The sequence below is a fragment of the Microtus pennsylvanicus genome, chromosome 10 (genome assembly GCF_037038515.1).
Source record: "Microtus pennsylvanicus isolate mMicPen1 chromosome 10, mMicPen1.hap1, whole genome shotgun sequence".
Lineage (NCBI taxonomy): Eukaryota > Metazoa > Chordata > Mammalia > Rodentia > Cricetidae > Microtus > Microtus pennsylvanicus.
The window spans coordinates 46,231,048-46,251,331 of NC_134588.1; the positions used below are offsets into that span (position 1 = coordinate 46,231,048).

Genomic DNA, 20,284 nt, shown 5'->3' on the forward strand with positions numbered 1-20,284 from the left:
GAAGGAGAGAGAGGGTGAGGCTCAAAACATCCCAAGGACAGTTGTAGAAAAACTACAGCTGCAGCCTGGCTCTGATAGAGTAAGTCAGATGAACAACAAGCAAGGCAGGCCTGGGAACACACCCTTCCCCAGGCAGGCCTCAAGCAAGTTAGTTCTAGGCTAGCTCTCTGGAGACTGGGAGGGTCTGTGCAGAGACATAGCTTCCCTTTCAGTCCAATGCCTAGGAGATTCTGAAAAACAATCAGGAAGCATTTGAGAAAATCCAGAGGACAAGAAACATGGTCCTTCGTCATTGTCCTTTATTGCCCTCGTCTCTGAGACAGCTTTACTAGGATTCCCCCAAGACAGTTGTGCTTGGAAGGCAAACAATGAATTAGTTAGAGTGGTGGATTTTTGTCTTTGCAAGAAAAAGAGCTCATCAATGCCTTTCATCAATAAGCTATAATTAAATAATTGCAGGCATTTTTATGCTAGATGCTAGGTAAGGTGTAGCTGGGCAGTGGTGGTAACGCACAAATCAGCATTTGGGAAGCTGAGACAGGTGGACCTCAGAATTCAAGGCCAGCCTGGTCTACAGAGCAAGTTCCAGGTCAGCCAGGACTACACAAAGAAACCCTGTCTTGAAAAAAACATTTTTAAAAAATGAGAGAAAAGAAAGGTACATGAAACAAGCCTCAAGGGAAATTATTAGAAATTATTTTTGTAGGTTACCAAGTGCTCTAAAAGTGAGGTCAAATAGTCTAGATACCAGGCGCTCCCTCTGGGCTTTCTGGAGTGGCACGAGCTCTCTAGAAACTGTGCTTAAGGAAGGAGCTCTCTTTCGGCCAAGAAGCATTCCTTCCGCTGTAGTTTACAACATGGGCTGTAAGCAGAGCGCAGCTGGCTACCCTGGTTACCAGTTACAAGTGCTCCTCAAGCAGGGGACTAGACAGTTCTTATCTTCGTCCCAATCATGCACAGAGGAGGACAAAGTAAAATAAGAAGGCCGAGCTCAGACACGCGTTATAGAAGGCTCTAGAGCTCCAGGATTTTATAGAGAGAATCAAAGTACTGGTGGCAATTGTTACCAGTTAAATTTAGCACCCTAAAACAGACTTTGAAGTCCTAAGGGCCAGGGACATTGTTCATCAGTAGAGAGCTTACCCAGTGAGAACAAAGATCTGGTGGAGACTTTCTTCCCTTCCTCACCCCTCTCAACCCAGAAGATGACCTCGCGTGAAAACTGATTGTTCCAGATGTAACTAGCTACAGTGAAGTTATCCTGGAGTGCGGTGGGCCCTAATTCAACAGGATCGATGTCTTTTTATAGGAAGAGACTGAGAGATGAACTCAGTGGCCAGCCTGGGCTACATAGTGAGACCATGTCTTGAAGAAGAAGATAAAGAGGGAGAGAGGGATGGAAGGGAAGGAGGGGGAAGAGAGGGAAGGAAGGGAGGGAGGGAGGGAGGGAGGGAGGGAGGGAGGGAGGGAGGGAGGGAGGGAAGAGTTGACAGAGGACTCTCGGGAGCACGCAAGCAGGGAGTAGACTGATGAAGCTGCGATCCGAGAAGACCAAGGACTGACTGCCATCCCCAGAAGCTGGGAAGAGGAAAGGAACACTTCTCACTGGAGCTGTTGGAGGAGTGTCACACTCCTGACTCTCTAATTGTGTTGTTTCCTAGCCTCTGGAAATGGTGAGAAAGTCATTTCCGTTTTCCAAAGTATATTCAGCTGAATACAATGTATCCACTGGTAGCCAGTGACCGCATCCATCCCGCTGAAGGGGGTGGGCGTGCGGAGTGGGGCTGCTGTGGACTGTCCAGGACTCTGAGCTGCAGAAACTGTCCTGAGCTAAAGTCTTCTCTCTCTGAAGCATCCGGTGTCAGGCACTGCCTGTGGCAACCTGCACATCCATTTTTCTTTACCTGTTCTATCTCGCTGCTGATCTCCAGGGCCTCCCTAGCTGCGCTCTTTGCCCTCTGGGTGTCGGCAGCGGCACTCCCCAGGGCCGTTTCTGCTTGCCGGGTCTTGTCAGTGGCTTCTGCAACCTTCTGGCTAATATGGGAGAGTCTCTTCATGGCCTCTTCAGCCTCAGCTTTTTTGTCTTCAACCTGCAGATCAAACTCTGAAACAAAAGAAAGAAAAAAAACCTATTTTCACAGACACAAGGATTATAAGTAAAAGCTGAATGAGAGAGCCTGATGTTTTGAGGGAAAAAAAATCCTGAAAGATGAGAGATGGGGCTGGGTTATTCTTTCTTTCCCAAGAGAAAGAATCTTAAAAGAGCTATTGGGGGAGCCACTGACAGTCAACCTGTCCGGGACTCCACCGCTGCAAGGATGCCAGCACCCAAAGTGAACCACACACAGCAGGTGAATCCTAGAAGCCCAAAGCTCTAAGGCCAAGCCTGAGGTCAATGACCAGAGCTGGGGTGGTCACAGAGCTGGGGTGTGGTCATCGAATTGGGTGTGGTCACAGAGTCGGGATGGTCACAGTGGGTACGGGAGAGAATCCAAGCCATGTTAGTGAATGATGCTACAATTTTAACCAAGTGTCTTCAAGGCACACCTCAAATTCCTTGACAACCACATGTCATTACCTCAGAACAGCCATATTGGTGACCAGGCCACCCAAGGAAAGGAAAGTATCAATTCATTAGTGACATATTGGATGTGGAGGACCTTAGAGATCTCCTGTTACCCTTAAGGAGAACACAGAGATCTAGAAAGGCTGGCTGAGTTCAATGGCCACACAGAGAGTTTGACCTCATCACAGGGCCCAGTAAGGACCGGAACTCAGGACTTCTGATACTTTGGTGAATTACTTCCACTGCCTTCCTCAAGCATTAGTGAGATCATCATTACCTTAGAAAAACAGTGACTAAGCATCTATTAATAACCAATACACCCACCACCACTTAAGGAGAGAAATGGGGACTTAAATGAATCATAAATGTACCTTTAAAAGTGCCAACCTGGATCGCATAGCACTCACCTCTGAGGTTCTTCAGGATATTCTCAACTTCATAAAAAGTGGCATTGCCTGTGCTTAATGCTTCTTGGGCTCTGTTTTTAGCAAGGTTGGCACGGGAAAGCAGCTGATCTGATGTCTGTAAATAGAACAAGATTAGAATAAGTGCATTCCTGCTGGCACAATCACCCTGACACAGTTTCTCCGTGACAACAGAGCGCTGTGACTCAGGCTGAGGGTGCTGGAGCAAAGCCCTCTACAATCTAATCAGGGACAGACTTTGTAAGTCAACAAGATACGCCTTTTACAGGAGAGTCTTCAACTCTTGTCCGCCATCAGGGGTGGAAAGAGTTTTGCAAATTATCGTTTTAAACACTAGATACTTGTTGAAACCAAGATAATAGACTGAGTTGGACCAGAATGAGACATAAACGCCTGGGTCCTCTTCCAGGGTTCAGATGCTGACTCAGTTTTGATGCTAATGCCATCAAAACTCCAATCTTGGCTACTCTCTCTGCAGCCAGTGGCACCGTGACCTGCGGAGGCTTACTGGTAGAGGCCCTGACCTTTTCACTCACATAGCCGGCATCTAGTACATGCTTGTTGAAGGAGTGATTGGAACAGAGAGAGTACCTGTCTCCTGTCCTTCCCAGTCTGTAAAAGCTGTTGTGTTTCCTTTTCCCAGTTCCCCAGATTGTTTTGCACACGTGTGAAGGCATCCATCTGTCTGGTCACCAGGTTGGAGAGAGAATCAGCTTTTTGTCTGATCCTCTTCGCCTCCACCTGTGGGCACAAAGATAAGAATGAGTCGGGTTGTCTGCACACAAGCACACACTAACTTCAGGACCCCGTGTCACCATCTGAATTAGTGTCAGCCTTAAGAAGTCAAGGAAACAGACATTGGCCCTAAAGCACAAAGCTTACCAGAAAAGAGGCAGTGTGCCAAAGAAAGACAGGCAATAGGTCTCCCAAGAATACAGTAAGTTTTGTTCAATGAAAGAGCAGACTCTTTAATTTTTTTTAAAACAATAGCTTTATCTATTCATATAACATATCTCTATGGGGACCGTTGTGAGTGATGTCAGCTGTAGGGATGCAGATGAACTTAATCCAACTAGGTTGCAATAGCTAAGAATGATGCAGGAAAAAAAAAGCAAACCTTCTGATGACAAAACTCTTCTTGTTAGCAGAACAGAGAAATGTATCAAACTCCATAATAATTCCCCATTGGTTACAATTTGAGGGTCCCCAGAAGTAAGGAGGAAATATAAAACGTTTCTCTACTAACAGGCTCCAGAACAAGGACTGGGGTCAAGAACAGAAAGACAACAGAAAGCACCTCTACCCTTCCCAGCACAAAGCAAAAAGTTGATGCTCTGGTTTCAATACGGGTCACCACCCACACAGTAAGCATCTGGTTGACAAGGGGTGCTAACGGGGGTATGAAAAGCCTTCGTGGGGATGGTGGGAGGCCCTTAGGCCCTGTTATCTCAAAAGGGACTGTGCACACTTGCCTATCTTTTCCTCTGTCTTTTGGAGATGGCCTTCTGCCACCCTTAGCAGAACACAGCTAATGCAGGAACTGTGCCTTTAAATGTCTGAACTACTCAGCTGAAGGAACCCTTTCCCTAAGAAATCTGTTGCCTTGGCTGTGCACCATGCTGACGTGATGCTAACACAGTCAACACGGAGAACAATCTTCTGGCCGAACAACCTTATGAAATCCCTCGAGAAGAAAGGGGCTTCCTGGCCGGCCGTTTGTCTGTGGGTGAGGAGCATAGGAATAGTGGCCTCACCTGAAAGGACAGATCATGGGTTCCCTGGAGCTGAGATGCTGAATCCAGGAGGCGGAGACTGTGTTGATAAGACCTATCTGCTTCAATGTCAGCTTGGGTACTGTCCCTTGACAACTGCTGGGCCAGGGACTTGGTGTTTTCTAACCTGTAGGCAGGAAAAGCAGATAGTCGATAATAATGATAGTAAAAATAGTAATAATGGAGGGAGGAACCTTGTGAACATACTCTTTCTTTCCTTTTCATTTTGGAGACAGAATCTTGCATAGCCTTGGCTGGCCTGAAACTTACTGCATTCCTCCTGCCTCTGCCTCTAAGAACTAGGATTGCAGGTATGCACAACCACATGGGGCAGAGAATACTCTTTGTGAAAAATCAAAAATTTATCCTGTGGTTTTAAAAATGTGGGCTAGGCATGGGACTCAAAGCGTTCAGGAGACAGAGACAAGTAGATCTCTGTGAGTTCAAGGCTAGCCTGATCTACTTAGGAAGTTACAAGCCAGTTAAGGGTGCTCACACTCACTCTTTCTCCTCCCCCTTTGTGTGTGTGTGTGTGTGTGTAGTTAGAATAAGGAAAAACAAGCTAGGCTATATGTTAGCTACATGATGCTACAGTTTAAATTTAACCCTTATGGCTTATGTAGGTTTGGTCAGAAAAACTCAAGCTTTTCAACTGCCAATGATATAAATATGACTTTTCTGTCATCAGTCCTGTCAGATGGGTCGATATTTACCTTCACAGACCAGAGGGCAACCATCTCTCCATGCACCGTCATGTCTCAGTTAGAACTTAAGTTTTTCTTAGATATCACAACCTTTCTTTTCCCAGTCCTAAAAATAGCCCCCAAAGTACTACTCATTGTTATACCCTTATTATTATTTTTTTGGCTTGATCAATATGTTTATTGTCTTTATGAAAAAACCTTCACAGAAAATTGCTTTAGCTCTCAGCAGCTATTTCTGAGCTCTGAGGAAGCTTGCCTTCTTTTGAGCAATCCTTTCTTTCTACCAGTCTTCTTCCAGGTAAGGGAAAACCTGGTACGGCTCCTCCTCCACCACCACTACCACCACCACCTTCTCCTTCTCTTCTTATTTGTTTTGTCTTTCGAGACAGGGTTTCTATGTCTTGACTGTCCCTGGCTGTCCTGGAACTTACTTTATAGACCAGATTGGCCTCTAACTCAATCTGTCTGCCTCTGCCTCTGAGCGCTGTGGTGTGTGTGCACCTCCACTACCCAGCCTCCTCTTCTTCTTAACCCCTCTCTTGGGCTTCTTCTCATATAATGGATCCTCTTGGGTAGCAGCATGAGCTTTCTTATGCATTTCCTCCATGTCTGGAGTTACGTTGTCCTTTATGTACTGAGAAAACTGTTTCTTAAAAGCATCTCCATCTTCCTCTATTAGGTAATGCATGTAAGCTGAAATACTCTTGCTGACTCATGCTGAGCTCCTGATGGCCTTCTGTGCTGACGTCCCCACTTTCAGAATCACAACCAGGGAGTCATTTGGTACTATAGGGGGTAGATTATCCTCCATTCACAGTTCCTTCAGGACCCCAAAAAACTTTATTGCCAGTTGTAGTTTGGGCAAGACCTGCATTCAAAAAGCAAGTGAAGGCACCAGGCTGACCACCAATGCTTTCCACGCTGTATTCCTCTCCAGTCACCTCCACTTGGCCTTCATAGGCCTTGTCTATTCCAAACCTACCGGGAAGCCTGCGGGCCAGCAGCACGCCAGCACAATAGACTGCGGTATAATTTGTCAGGCCAACTTTCACACTGTATTTTGGTAGTTCCCGATCATATGCTGTGCAGACTATTGCATCCCCTCGGTTGTGGGGGGATGTAGTCTGACAGATAAGATCTCCCTCAGTCACTATCATCATGTGCTGGAGCGTGATGTCCTCATTTTTGCTCTGGATCACCGATCATTTCCCAGCATAGTTGTCAGTTTTACCCTCTCCCTCCCCTCTAAAGCTCAAAGGCCTCTCTCAGAGTAGGCCTTCCTCTTAACAGCCTTCATACACCCATCCTGCAGAGCGGAAAGCCACAACTGCAGCTCCACACAGATCTCATTATTATTAATTATCATTATTAATGTATAATTTCAAATTATTATTTTTGTTATTAATGTATAATTTCAAAGAGACGAGATGCTCCTCAAGAGGGAGGATTCAGCTTTTACGGCCCACCCAGAAGGAGTCAGTCGAACGTACTTTCCCATAAGACCTTGTACCATGGAGCTGTCCGGGATGCCACTTCCACCTCCTCCACTCTGAGCCTTGCGGGCCAAGGACAACGCTTGTTGGGAATAGTCCTCAGTTTCCCTTGCTAGTTGCTTCATCGTGTTAGCTGACTCAATGTGGCTGAAGACAGTAAAGATCAAGAATTAGAGTTGTTATAGAAAAACCAGCATAGGTTGGTAACATAACTCGTTCCTACAGACACAGAAAAAGAATAAAAGTTTGCTTGTAGAAGCCAATCGGAACTGACGTGAAGGCATGGAGTCAGAGGAAGCATGAGAAGCAGGTGTTCTGGAGAACAGTCTCATGTCACCGCCCTTTGGTGGACATCTCCATTTCTGACATACTCAGAGAAGGTGTGGAGAGGGGAGATGGGAGTGGCTCAGGGCGATAGACCAGCGTGTCTATAAGCTGTTTTCCCACAAGCAGAACCCCCAAGGTTTCCCACCCAGAGTCCACATCCCTACTCATTGTGTTGGAACTTTAGAGTGGGCTTCAACTAAGGGGCAATACTTGTCAATAAAATCTCCTATCAATATCCGATCTCCTGGTGTTAGGAAGTAGCATTAAAACAGCAAAAACAGGGCTCAGGAGGCAGCGCATGCTACAAAATCAGAAGCCAGCCCCTGTGGACTGAATTCCTCTTGAGATTAGCAGAGCCTTCCACCCTGCCTCGCAAAGCTTTTGAACACGATAGGATTTATAGTGAGAAGAAGTTAGGACCAGGAAGCTGCCTGTCGTCTCTGGGGTCCTGCAGCACCAGTTTCCGGGGGGAGGGGTCCCTTTGTACCCCCCACAAGTGAGTAAACAACTCATTGCTGCTTGTTCTCAGGCTTGGTGTGGGAGTTGAGGAGTCCCTGAAAGCTGCACACACCCGTTTCCAGCGGCTGATTCATTTCACACGGTCAGAGGACTCACGTCGAACATGCACTAAAGCCATCTGTGAGTCATGGAGAAAGCTGGGAAACAAATACTTTTGCCGGCTCCTGCCAAGACAGTCCTGTGGACTGTCTGTCCCCTGCAATACTCTGGAAGCTAAGAGGCTCAGAACTGGCTTCCAGGCTGGGGAGGAGGGCTCGGGAGCCTGGAGGAGGCAATCTATGTTTGAGTCCCGAATGTTCCACAGTCTTAAATCACAGAGGCAGTCTGGAGGAGGGGTGCCAAATACCGCTACTTACCTATCTGCCAATCTTGTGGCTTCCTGAGCCAGACTTTTAAAGCCATTTGGTCCTGCATAGTGCTCTGAGGAATGGATGTTCTATGGGAAGAAAAGAGAATCGGTTAAGGTTTTACATTTGACTCTGGAGCCTCAACAGAAGAGCCAGCAGGACTTCTCAGAGCCACACAAGAGCCCCTGCCCTGACACACCAAAGGGCCCTGGTCACCATGGTAACTCACAAAAAGGTGTGCATTGGTAAGAACAAAGTAGCTATTCAATTTCAGAAGAAGGCTATGCAAAATATAGATGCATCTAAAAGTGTATCTGTTTCTCTGACTTGGTGGTGCACACTCGTAACACTTTGGGGGGAGAAACAGGAAGATCATGATATTGAGGCTAGCCTGGGCTCCATAGTGAGACCCCGCCTCAAAAAAATACATTCTACACATATATATCATGGTGTGTGTGTGTGTGTGTGTGTGTGTGTGTGTGTGTGTGTGTACATCTGCCTGCACATACATATGTAAAGACCAGAAATTGATCTTGGATGTCTTTCTTTTTTACTCTCAACCTTATTTTTTGAGACACAATTTACCAGGTTGGACTGACTGGCCAGTGAGTCTCTGGGATTCTCCTGTCCCTGTCCCCTTCCTAGCACTGGGGTTATAGAGGCATTTACCGCCACAACTGGCTCTTCCTGGGCTCTGGGGATCTGAACTCAGGTCTCCACACTGCCACCACAAACACTTACTGAGCCTTCTTCCCTGACCAGTATACTAAGTTTTGACAATACTTATTTAGTGGTAATTGGATCATAGGGTTTTTTTTTTTTATTGATTTTCTACAATAAATACTTTTCAAACGGGGGAGTCAAAACAATATCAATGAGATTTTTTTTATTATACTATCTGAATATCTTTCAATTTCCTTTCTTATTTAGCCCATTGCTTTGGTTTTGAATCCAGTTTTTGTATACCCCAGGCTGGCCTTAATCTAGCAAAGGCTGACCTTGATCCTGGTCCTCCTGCCTCCGCCAAACTCACTCCCATTTCCTTTATTCATCTCTGCTGTTATTGCTTCTGTCACCCTTGTTGTTTGTTTGGGTTGGCTTTGAGCCAGGATCTCACTGTATAGTGAAGACTGACCTTGAACTTGCTGTTCTTCTGCCTGGACCTCCTGAGTGCTGAGATCACAGCCATTCTTGACACTAAGCACAGTTACACCACAGCCTCCAAACTCATAAATATAAGGAGCTCAACTATATCTCCCTCTGCTACTGCACCTTGGACTACCAAGGAGCATGTGCTGATGGCACAGGCACCAGCTCACTCTTTCGCTTTCAGCCCCATGTTCCCATCAGAGCCTCCTTCCACCTCCCTGCTTCCTTCCTTCTTTCTGTTTTCACTCACTCATTAATTCATTTCTTCATCTTTTTTTACACTTACGCAGCAAATAACTACAACAGCTACATACTGCACTAGGGGCAGAGAATACAGATATGAAATAAACTAAATTCCACATAAAGGAAAGAGAAAAGGCAGGATTTTGTCTGTTATGAAAATGTGTCTAGAAAGAAATCAACTACAGAGGGGTGTATAATACAGTTCTGTGGGAAATTGCAGGGGCAAAGGACATAGATAGATAGATAGATAGATAGATAGATAGATAGATAGATAGATAGATGATAGACAGAGGATGATGATGGATGGATGGATAGATAGATGATAGATAGATAGATGATAGATAGATAGATGATAGATAGATAGATAGATAGATAGATAGATAGATAGATAGATAGATAGATAGATAGATAGATGCATCTGTTACAAAGAAGAAAAGCCCAGCTACCTGCCAGGTAGATCAAGACATCCAGGGACAGAAAATGAGCCAGTGAGACCTGTGGAGCAGCCCCCAACATGGCCACAACGAATACCCTAACCAATTAAATACAGAGAGTAAATGCCCTAGCCAGCCAAACATACAGCGTTTTGCAGGGAAGCTTCATTTTCTGCCAGGCTCAGGCGCATCTGAGAGATGAGCCTGCTTGTATCCTGAACTCTATTCTGATTCTGACTGCCCAGGGCCTGAATCCTGTCCACAGTCATCTTGAGGTCATCCAGGCGGTTCCGGTAGCTGTTCTCTTGGCTCCTTGCCTTGGCCAGCTGGAGACTGAGAGTTCTCTTGGCACCTGCGCACAAAGAGAAAAAGCAAGACTGATGTAGAATAATGGAGTTAACCCCCAAGGCCGACTAACTTAGAGCTGAATGAGAAAACGCGGGTGATGGACGTCTGTGTCGGTCTTCACCCTGTCACTTAGGCGCCAGGAGACCGTCACAGACAGTACTTCCACCCAGGCAAAGGCTGGCTGCAGATACTGCAGAGCTGACAGCCACAGAAGACTTTGTTTATGACCTGGTGTCACACTTCTTTCTAGGGCATGAATCTCCTAGCTATTAGGGAGTTGGCCTTCCTCACCTTCCGAAATCTGGGCTTCTCTCAGAATGTCCCGAAGGGCCTGCTCAGCCTGCTGCAGTCGGCCTTCCAGCTCCGAGCTGGAGACCGCACCGCCGCGACCACTCCCAGCCTGTGAGACCAGGGCTTCCAGGCTCTGAAGCTGCTGGCTAAACTGGCCCATCTGGAAACACACAGGAAAGGAATCAGAGCCCAGGATGAGGACCAGAGTTCATCCCCATAACTGCAGCGGGTTTCCAGGGGACAACAGCTAGACAAGCTTGATGTGTCATGGTGGTTGAGATTTAGACTCTTGAGCTAGACCTACTGAGTGTGGATCCTGACTCACTACTCTAGGCAGTGACCTTGGCAAGTCGTTTTCTTCTCTATAAAATTGGGGTGATAAAAAGATATAATTATTTCTTGTGTTCAATGAGTTAATATTTACACAGGCCCACCAGAACCTGGCATCAGGAAATTTCTAGAAAGGGCTATTGAGGGCTAGAGATATAGCTCAGTGTTAGAGTACTTGCCTAGGAGATACAAAGTTCAGTTCTTACTACTACACAAAATGAAAATAAAATGTATAGTTTTTAGCAACCTGTGGTGGAACACACCTGTAATCCTGGCACTTGGGAGACAGAGGCAAGAGGATCATGGGCTCAAAGTGACAGCCTCAGAATCCATAGTGAGTCTAAGGCCAGCCTAGGCTACACGAGACCCTCAAACTAGCTTTCTACAGGCTATTAAATAGGAGAATGTAGCTGGGGAGTGGTGTCACATTCCTTTAATTCCAGCACTCGGAAGGCAGAGACAGGTGGATCTCTGTGAGTTCGAGGCCAGCCTAGTCTACAGAGCGAGTTCCAGGACAGGCTCCAAAGCTACAGAGAAACTCTGTCTCGAAAAACACCAAAACAAAATCCAAAAAGCAACAACAAAAAAACCCAACCAATCAAACAAGCAAAAACCCCAAAATCAGATTAAGAAACTGCAGAGATGACTCAGTGGTTAAGACCATGTGTTGACCTGGGTTTAGTTCCCAATCCCGCATGGTAGTAACTCCAGTTCTAAAGGATCTATGCTTTCTTTGGTTCTCTGTGAGCACCAGGCACACCTGAGATGCACAGACATGCACACACGCAGGCAAAACACCCATACACATTTTAAAACAATAATTTAAAAAAAACAATCTTTAAAAAAAAAACCAGATTGTTTACATATGAAGTTCAATTTGTCCCTTAATCATTAATAATTATTAGTAATTATCAATATCAAGTTCATTCATCTTTGAAGTTTAAGTTGTTATTGAATTTTATCATTTTATTTTTTGATACAGGGTGTCATCTGTAGACCAGGCTGGTCTGAAACTTACTAGTTAGCTCAGGATTGCCTGAAACTCTGGGCGACGGTCTCAGCCTCCTGCAGGCTGGGAAGGCAAACCTGAGTCGCCGTGATCTGCTCTGGAACTTGTTTTATAAGGTCATGTCTTGGAGTCGGACGGAACCTTGCTAGAAGTGGCACATTACAGTGGGGTCTTCCTTTGCCTTCTGTTGCTGTGGTAAATACCGTGACCAAAAGCAACTTGGAGAGGAAAGGGTTTATTGCATCTTGCTGCTTAAAGTCCACAATAAAGGGAAGTCAGAGCAGGAATCCCAGGCAGGAACAGGAGCAGAAGCTATCGAGGAACGCTGCTTACTGGCTTGCTCTCCACGCCTTACTCGGCCCTCCTGCTCAGGGCTGACACCAACCAGAGTGGTTGGCTTCTCCCACAGCCATCACTAATTGAGAAACTGTCCCACAGATTGCCTCCAGGTAATCTCATGGGGGCATTTTCTCAGTTGAGGCTCCTCATTCCAGGTGATTCTAGTCTGTGTCAAGTTGACAAAAAAACTAACCAGGACAAATGGAAAGACTGGGAGACATGAGCGTCACTCCCGATCCCATGTGGTGTGCCACTTTGAAAAAAAATCACAAGTATTTTCAGACAGTAACTCTTGAGAACTGAATTCAGAATACTTTCCTCCCCAGGTTCACTAAGTTGCCCTGAGTACCAAGTGAGACGGGATCTGCCAGAAGGTGTTGAAAATGGTATAGATGAGAATGGAAAGCTACTGTAAAATTATTATGTGCAATGTTTCTAGTATAATTTAACTTTTTTTTTTTACTGTATTTATTGTATGTGTGTTTGAGTGCATATGTGTGTGTACGCATGCCAGGGAGGACAACACCTGGGAGGGAGGTGGCTTACTCCTTTACATGGCTCTAGGGATTGGACTCAGGGTTGTCAGACTTGCCTGTGTCCATAGAGTCATTTTGCACGCCTTTAATCCCAGCACTCGGGAGGCAGAGGCAGGCGGATCTCTATGAGTTCGAGACCAGCCTGGTCTACAGAGCTAGTTCCAGGACAGGCTCCAAAGCCACAGAGAAACCCTGTCTCGAAAAACAAAAAAAAAAAAAAAAAAAAAAAGTAACACAAAGACCAATGCCCAGGAAACTTGGGGTTTGTACACCTGTGATAGAACCAGGGTACAGAGTCATTCAGAATCTGTCTGCCTGGGGCTGGGGGCTGGGAAGGAGAAGCAGGCTTACCTGAATCTTCACTTGATCATAACAAGCGGGACAACTGGTCAGTGCTGCGTGCTCACAGTTGAGGCCTCCGAAGCCTGCCTTGCAGACACAGCTGCCGTCACTCCGACACTCTCCAGGCTCCGAGCCCGCGGGGTTGCAGTTGCAGGCTAAGAGATAAGAGGCAGATAAATGGTGCCCTTCCACCCCACTCATCCCAGAAAAGGAGGTGTGGCAAGGGAAAAGGACCTTGTCCTGCCCCTGTCACTCACACCATGACAGGTCTCTGCATGGCTGTGGCCTCAAGCACATTCCTATACAAGTAAGTCGTGAGTGAAGAGGCACAGGATGGCTCTCATCTTCCTCCTACCGGGCACTTTGCTGGCACCCTGATTTTGCTTATAAAGTACATTTCTTTAGGGCCTATTTTGAGCCTGATGTAAACACTGCCCTCTGTTTTACCGATGAGGAATGTGAGCTCAGAGAGGCTGAATAATTCGCTCAGGTCCTAGAGCAAACAAAGGGCGAGGGACGGTGAGGGCTCAGAAAAGCCAATGTTCCTTTCCTGGCGCTGCAGGAAAGGCCAGGGGAGGCAGGAGCCCTACTGTGCGCCAGCTTCTGTTTAGGAGGCAAGGATGTCCCAGTGGTGAGGGGCTGCTCTTAGAGCTGAGTGTCCTGTATTACACACACATCTTTCCCATGCCTCTTCCTTTTTTAGCAATGAACTCCCAGGAGCTAGGATATTCTCGTCAGTGCCACTTTATTTAGTGCTGGGGTGTGAACTGCAGCAAATGGCCGGGCCTAGACAGCTAAGTGAAGAAGTATATGGTCTAATTTTAATGAAACGTAAAATGAGGAAAGGGTTAATTTATGCACCTTTGTGTCTATTTACTTTTAAAACAAAAGCAAAACAAGGGCTTCCTCAGTTGCTCAGACTACTCTCTAACTCAGGATTGTCTTGCCTTAGCCTCATGAGTGCTGGGATTATAGGCATGAACACCACATCTAGTCACAGGGGTCCTCAGGCACCTTCAGACAGACACGCTGGTGTCCGGATCTGACACCAGGGACACTTTTAAGTGCCCGACTCCAGAGTCACCATCAGCATCCGTGTTTAAGGGCTGAACGTGGGCCTGGACTCTAACGCTGAGCTGAGAAATGTACCTGCTCACTCAGGCTTTGATCTCAAGCAGCCCTTGTCCCCCTCCTCCCAGCCCCCCAGCCCCTGCAACAGCTGCTTTGAAGCCGGGCTTCCTCAGGAGCACTTCCAAGGGTTACCTTCTGTACATACTCACACTGACTTCCCGAGAGGGTCTCTCAAACTGCTTAACGACCCGCCCCCTCCCCATTTCCGTTTGTTCAGCTCAATTGTGAGTCCTTTATTGCTCTCGGGTGACAGGTCTGGCTGCTTCTTTTCTGCCTACCTGCCTTGGGGTTGGGCAGAGGATGTGGCCCCACTTTATCTGCTCTTCCCCTCAGGAATGTAAACCTGACCTTTTTAACTTCTCCCACCCAGGTTTAACCATTTGAGAGCCTTGAGCACCAGTTCCAGAGTCTGGTGCAGGGGCCACCGCTCTAAGGCTTCTGGCAGTGAATGGTGCAGATTGGTCAGGAGCCAGTCTGGTCATGGAACCTGCTGCCTCACGATATTAGTCTCCTTGTCTGTCATTTGCATCCGTTTATAGACTCTAGCAAGTTCATATGTGTTTACGTATGTGCACGCATACACACGGGGGGAGGGGGCTTAATTTGTCTGGGATATAGTCTTACCTCGACACTTGTCTGCTGGGTTGGGAGCCAACGGGTCCCCGAAGTAACCTGCCTTGCACTGGTCACAGTAGACACCCGCTGTGTTGTAGATGCACTTCAAGCACCTGCCTGTCAGCCGGTCACAGTTCCCAGAGGCATTGGGGTCCACATTATTGTTGCATTGGCAGCGCTGACAAGGCCTGACTGGACCACGTTCCCCAAAGGGATCCCCGAAATAGCCATCGGCACAGAGCTCACAGCGGGCACCTGGGAAGGAACCAAGGAAGATGTGGTCACCCCAGATGGTTACCTAACAGCAGCGGGACCAGAGAGAGAGGTCTAAGGCTCCAGGCAGAAGAATCTGGCAGATGCATTGTGGTAGTTTGAATGAAAATAGCCCCATCCGCCTGTGTGTACCATGCTTCCCACCATGATAGTAATGGACTAAACCTTTGAACTGTAAGCCAGCCCCAGTTAAAATTTTTCCTGTATGATAGTTGCCATGGTCATGGTTTCTTCACAACACCACCCTAGCTAAGATAGGCATTAAACCCAGGCCCCCAGGACAGTTCCCTCAGGAACAGGTGCGTGCGGCAGGGGTCGGGCCTGCCATTTGATGGCCTTGGTCACCATGGGTTAGACCATTGCAGCACCACAAAGAGGCTTAGTTAGCTGGTTGGGTCAAAGCCAACAGAGGGGCAAAGGCAGTGAAATTTCAATGATTATCAAGGCTGCTGCTGAGCACTTAGTTCTTCAGATTGAGAGGCATGTGACACTCAGGGGCACTGAGTCCTCCTCATCAGGAAATAACATAATCCGGGACTATGGACATAGCTCAGAGAGTAGATTACTGGCCTCGCATGCACAAACCCTGGGTTTGATCCCTCAGGATTGGTAGCACACACCTCTACTCCCAGCATGTGGGAGGTGGAGGCAAGAGACCAAGAATCCAAGGTCAGGGTTGGAGAGATGGCAAAGGTGGTTAGCAGCACATGCTGCTCCTGCGGGGGAACCCAGTTCAGTTCTCAGCGTCCACGTCAGATGGCTCGCAACAACCTGACTAGCTTCAGGGGATCCGATGGCCTCTGCTGACCTCAGTGGGTACCCGCACTCATGCGCACATACTCCCCTTACACAGATAATTAAAAATAATTTTTTCGAAAGGAGGTCAAGGTCATCCTCAAAAACTAAGTTCAAGGCCAGCTCAGGCTACAGGAGACCCTGGAGGAGCAGAGGGCTTTAGAGCTCCCGTTTACTTGGTCTGAACCTTTCATTCCCTAAACAAACACACAGGACTGTTAACAAACCAGCACTGTGCTCCCCCTCCTCCCCCATAACCGCACCAGCCCCTGCTCAATCGGCAACGACGCTCAGGTAACACATATCCTTAGCTTTAGAGTGTGCACATTTTGACTAACCTGAAGCAATATTAACTTCCCAGAAAGTCTCCGGGATGGAAGCTATTCACAGTCCACGGCATCAGTCCAGGAAGAAGCTGACTGAAGGCCACTTTGCTGGCCTTACCTGTGACCCCAGGGGGACAGTTGTTGCACACCACCTCCTCCGTCTCAGGCATCACTGAACAGCTGAAGCCATTGTGACAGGGGCATGGCTTGCAGCTCCGGGGGTCGTGTGGGTCATTGTAGAAACCAATGGGACAGTCAGCACACTCAATGTCCGGGTTCTCATCCCCTGCATAGCAATCTCCTGGAAGGTCGGAGAGAGAAATGGCAGAGTCAGACAAAATATCTCCTTCGATGTGGATGAAAGTGGGGATCAGACTACAGAGCCCCAAGTCTTCCCAAAGCTTCCCCCAGCATCCGAACCCTGGCATTCATCTCCACCCATAAACCAAATATAAACGTGGCCACCACCTTGGGTCTCACCCTCACCCCTCACATTCTATAGACACACACTTCCTCACGATCCATAGCACAACACTGTTCCCCTGTCCTTCAGGGCCATACCATTTGCTGGCACCCCCAGTTAGACCCTGACTGGCCTTTGATCTCCCCACATAATACCTGCAACTCAACACCAATTCCCCCACCTTGCCCTGAACATGACAGTCATTTCCTGTAACCTGGCACCTTTCTCTCACAATCCTGTGGCATTTCCATAACAAAAGGGGTCAAGTGTACTATCACCACATCCATCTCTCTTGACCTCAGTCCCTTGCGCCCCATTCTTTTCCCATCTCCTGAGTGAATTCGGGTGTGGTATTTCTTCCCCAGCTCTCGCCTCCAAGGGAGAGCCACTCAGCTGGCTCTCCCCCAGACACCTGGTCCAGGTTTCACTCACCTGTGTCTGGATCGCAGGCCCCGCCCCCTTGGCAGTTACAGGGAATACAGGAGCCAAAAGGTCCCAGTCTCGCTGAATCTCTCTTGTAGCCAGAGGCACAATCCTGGCAGAATTGTCCCTTGTACCCCACAGGGCATACACAATGTTCAACCCAGGGTGCCGGGGCTCCAGAGACAGGGCGGGCTGAAATCAGGGTCACGTTGTCAATGTAGCCCGTACCTGCAAGAGAAAGCAGAAATTAGAAGTAGCAAGATCTAAAGCCATGACAGAGAATGGTGGTTGGTCCAGGCCTGTAGTCCCAGCACACTGTGGGGCAGAGGCAGGAGAATCTCTGCAAACTCAAGGCCAGCCTTGTTCAAGACCAGCCAGGGTTTCGTTTTCTCTACCCAGGTGGTGTTCACACATGGTACGTGGGCAGCTATAGCAGTTGCTGTCTGGACTCTGGAGTCAGGAAAATGAGGTCTAAATTGTGGCTGGATCCACACTAACTGTGTGAATTTGGCAAATTCCTTGACTTCTCCAGACTTCATGTCCTCAGTCTAGTAGAGACGTGGTAGCATTATCTGGCCCCTTGGTTCCTTGTGAGAATTAAATGGAACACTACGTGACCATGATGTACCTGGCAAACAGTAACAACCCAACTCCTACTCCCCACTGTCTCCATGGCATTAGGGACATGGACATGGCAGAGCAGCCACACTTCCTTGGACACAGTGTTTAGCAGTGTGAGGAACAGACCTCCCCTTTAAGTAATTGCATGTGGGATTAGAAGGCCCAGCATAGGAAGTTCACAGCAGCAAATTAGCAGAAGACATGTTCAAACACAGTAGCACTGAGCCTAACAATGCGAGGAATAAACGGGGCTGTAGCAAAACATGGTCATCATAACTGAACTGAAGGGACTCTTGCTATTCATTTATTTCTATTCATGAGAGCCAACCTCGAGCTAGAGAAATGCTCCTTTTAGGGAAAAAAATATATAAAACACAGACTCAACATCAAGGGGCCTGTCTCCTTACTTGGAGCCTGCCCCCATGGGATGTGGAAGCAGATGACACTCAAACCAGGGAAGAATGGGATCATTTGCCCTCTCTCAGTCACTTACTGTACTCTCCGTAGGTAGCTCGGATCATCAGGGTGGTGAGGTTCCGCAGCAATCTTCGGTACTCAAAATAACTCAGCTGGGGGCTCCAGTGACTGCTTGGATGCTCATTTAACCTGCAGAATTGAACATTTTTCAGTGCTCACAAATCAAGTCATGCCACCTTGCTACCTGATACAAATGACGCCCGAAAAGGTAGGAACCGTTAGGTTCTGGAGCCCTGCCTAGGGGAAGGCTTCTGGTAGAGAGCATCTTGGGGTTTTCTCTGTTTACTAGGAGGTCAAATCCCACAGGGAGCACTGGAAGGGGTGCAGTGTATATGCTCCCCGGAGTCACCGCAACCTGGTCCCAAACCCTTCGACACACTGTATTCTTAACCATTGCATAGCCCAGTACTAAACACACTTGACTTCCCCAAGTGCTGGCCCTTGAAAGTTGTTCTCCATTCTTAGTTCTGTTCTTGAATGATTCACTTGTCAGCTGAGCACATCTCACTGGTTCTTTCCAAATGTCAAAATCTATACCTTCCCTGAATCGTCCTGTAAGTAAGTGCTGGGCATCAAACCCAGGCCACACACACACAGAGACACATGCACGCACACGCACATGGCAAGTGCTCTACCATTGAGATGCATCTGCCGTAAGAATGCCTTCATGCATTTACCAGTAGCCTCTGTGCTCATGTTCAGGTTTCTTTTTACTAGACTATTGATCGCAAGAAAAACCCTTTCATTTCATTCACTGACTGTTTGGTTAAATAAGATTTGGTTGTGGAGCTGGGAATGCAGCTCAGTGGTAGAGTATTTGCCTAACATGTGGGAAGCCCTGCATTCAACCCAGCATTACAGTGAAAGAATAAATTCATGAAAATAACAACAACAACAAAGTTGACTGTGACCTTGGCTTGGACGGGAAGTTAAGGGCCTGGAGGAAAAGCAAACTAGGTAGGGGTGCTCGCCATTGAGTCGGGGAGCCTGAGTGAGCAATAACAATACGGTGCAAAAAGTGTTGTTAGCAGCTCACACACAGAACACCAGAGAAACGCATGATGTCTGTAACTTTGCCTGGGTTTAGAGAAAGCTCATACAAAGAAAGCATGTAAGCTGAACCCTGAGAACCTCACTAGGTTGAGGATGTGAGAATCCAGCCAGGAAGGGTGTGTATATATCATCAGAGTAGGAAACACTCAGTGAAGAACTTTACCCAGGGCTGGGGAAATGGCTCTGAAGGTATAGTGCCTGCCATGCAAGCACAAAGACTTGCTTTTAAATCCCCGGGACTCATGTAAAGTGTGTGCAGTGGCACATGCCTGTAATCACAGAGCTTTGACAGCCAGGTGGGAGATGGAAACAGGAGAATCCCAGGGAACTTGAGGGCAGGCTAAGTGCTTGTAACTACAAACAGCAAAGAGAGGGGGCGATTCAGAGATCAAACTCCGGTTTCCAGATCTGAGCAGCATGCGCTTCTATCTGACAAATCTCACTATGTAGCCCAGGCTGTCCTGGAACTCTCTCTGACCAGACTGGCCTTGAACTCACAGAGATCAGAGATCTGCCCGCATCTACCTTCTAAATACTGCCACCACTCCCAAGAACACATCTTGACGTATTATAGCCTCTTGGTGGCTTTCCATCATCTTGCCAGCATAGACAAGATCTAAGCGCTCTGAAATGATACCTAAGATACAGCCTGATAAGTACTCTCCAGACTTTTCAACCTGATTTATCTATCTCCCTTTTACATGCTATCTTCAAACCACGAAAACATCCTCTATGGGCTCAGTGGTGAAGAGCACCAGCTGCTCTTCCAGAGGAACTGGGTTTGGTTCCCAGCACCCACATGGCAGTTTACAACCATCTACTTCTAGTTGCAGGATCCAACAGCGTCTCTAGGCTCCGAGGACACCAGATGCACGCACGTGTGTGTGTGTGTGTGTGTGTGTGTGTGTGTGTGTGTGTGTGTGTAATTTGCCC

The 20,284-nt window shown here is 47.5% G+C and overlaps 1 protein-coding gene and 1 pseudogene across 1 annotated transcript in view; both read right to left on the reverse strand.

Annotated features, from left to right (window-relative positions):
* The window catches only part of Lamc2 (laminin subunit gamma 2), a 63,917-nt gene that overhangs the window by 4,509 nt on the left and 39,124 nt on the right, over positions 1-20,284 (reverse strand). Inside the window, exons 8-20 of the mRNA XM_075988242.1 lie at positions 18,315-18,427; positions 17,210-17,428; positions 16,433-16,615; positions 14,930-15,175; positions 13,184-13,329; positions 10,619-10,778; positions 10,126-10,331; positions 8,163-8,242; positions 6,958-7,107; positions 4,746-4,890; positions 3,583-3,732; positions 2,974-3,088; positions 1,905-2,104 (exon numbers count right to left, since the gene is read on the reverse strand). Of these exons, the coding sequence (XP_075844357.1) occupies positions 1,905-2,104; positions 2,974-3,088; positions 3,583-3,732; positions 4,746-4,890; positions 6,958-7,107; positions 8,163-8,242; positions 10,126-10,331; positions 10,619-10,778; positions 13,184-13,329; positions 14,930-15,175; positions 16,433-16,615; positions 17,210-17,428; positions 18,315-18,427 (2,113 nt within the window). The remainder of the gene's footprint in view (positions 1-1,904; positions 2,105-2,973; positions 3,089-3,582; positions 3,733-4,745; positions 4,891-6,957; positions 7,108-8,162; positions 8,243-10,125; positions 10,332-10,618; positions 10,779-13,183; positions 13,330-14,929; positions 15,176-16,432; positions 16,616-17,209; positions 17,429-18,314; positions 18,428-20,284) is intronic.
* Positions 5,697-6,833, reverse strand: LOC142859181 (large ribosomal subunit protein uL18 pseudogene; annotated as a pseudogene).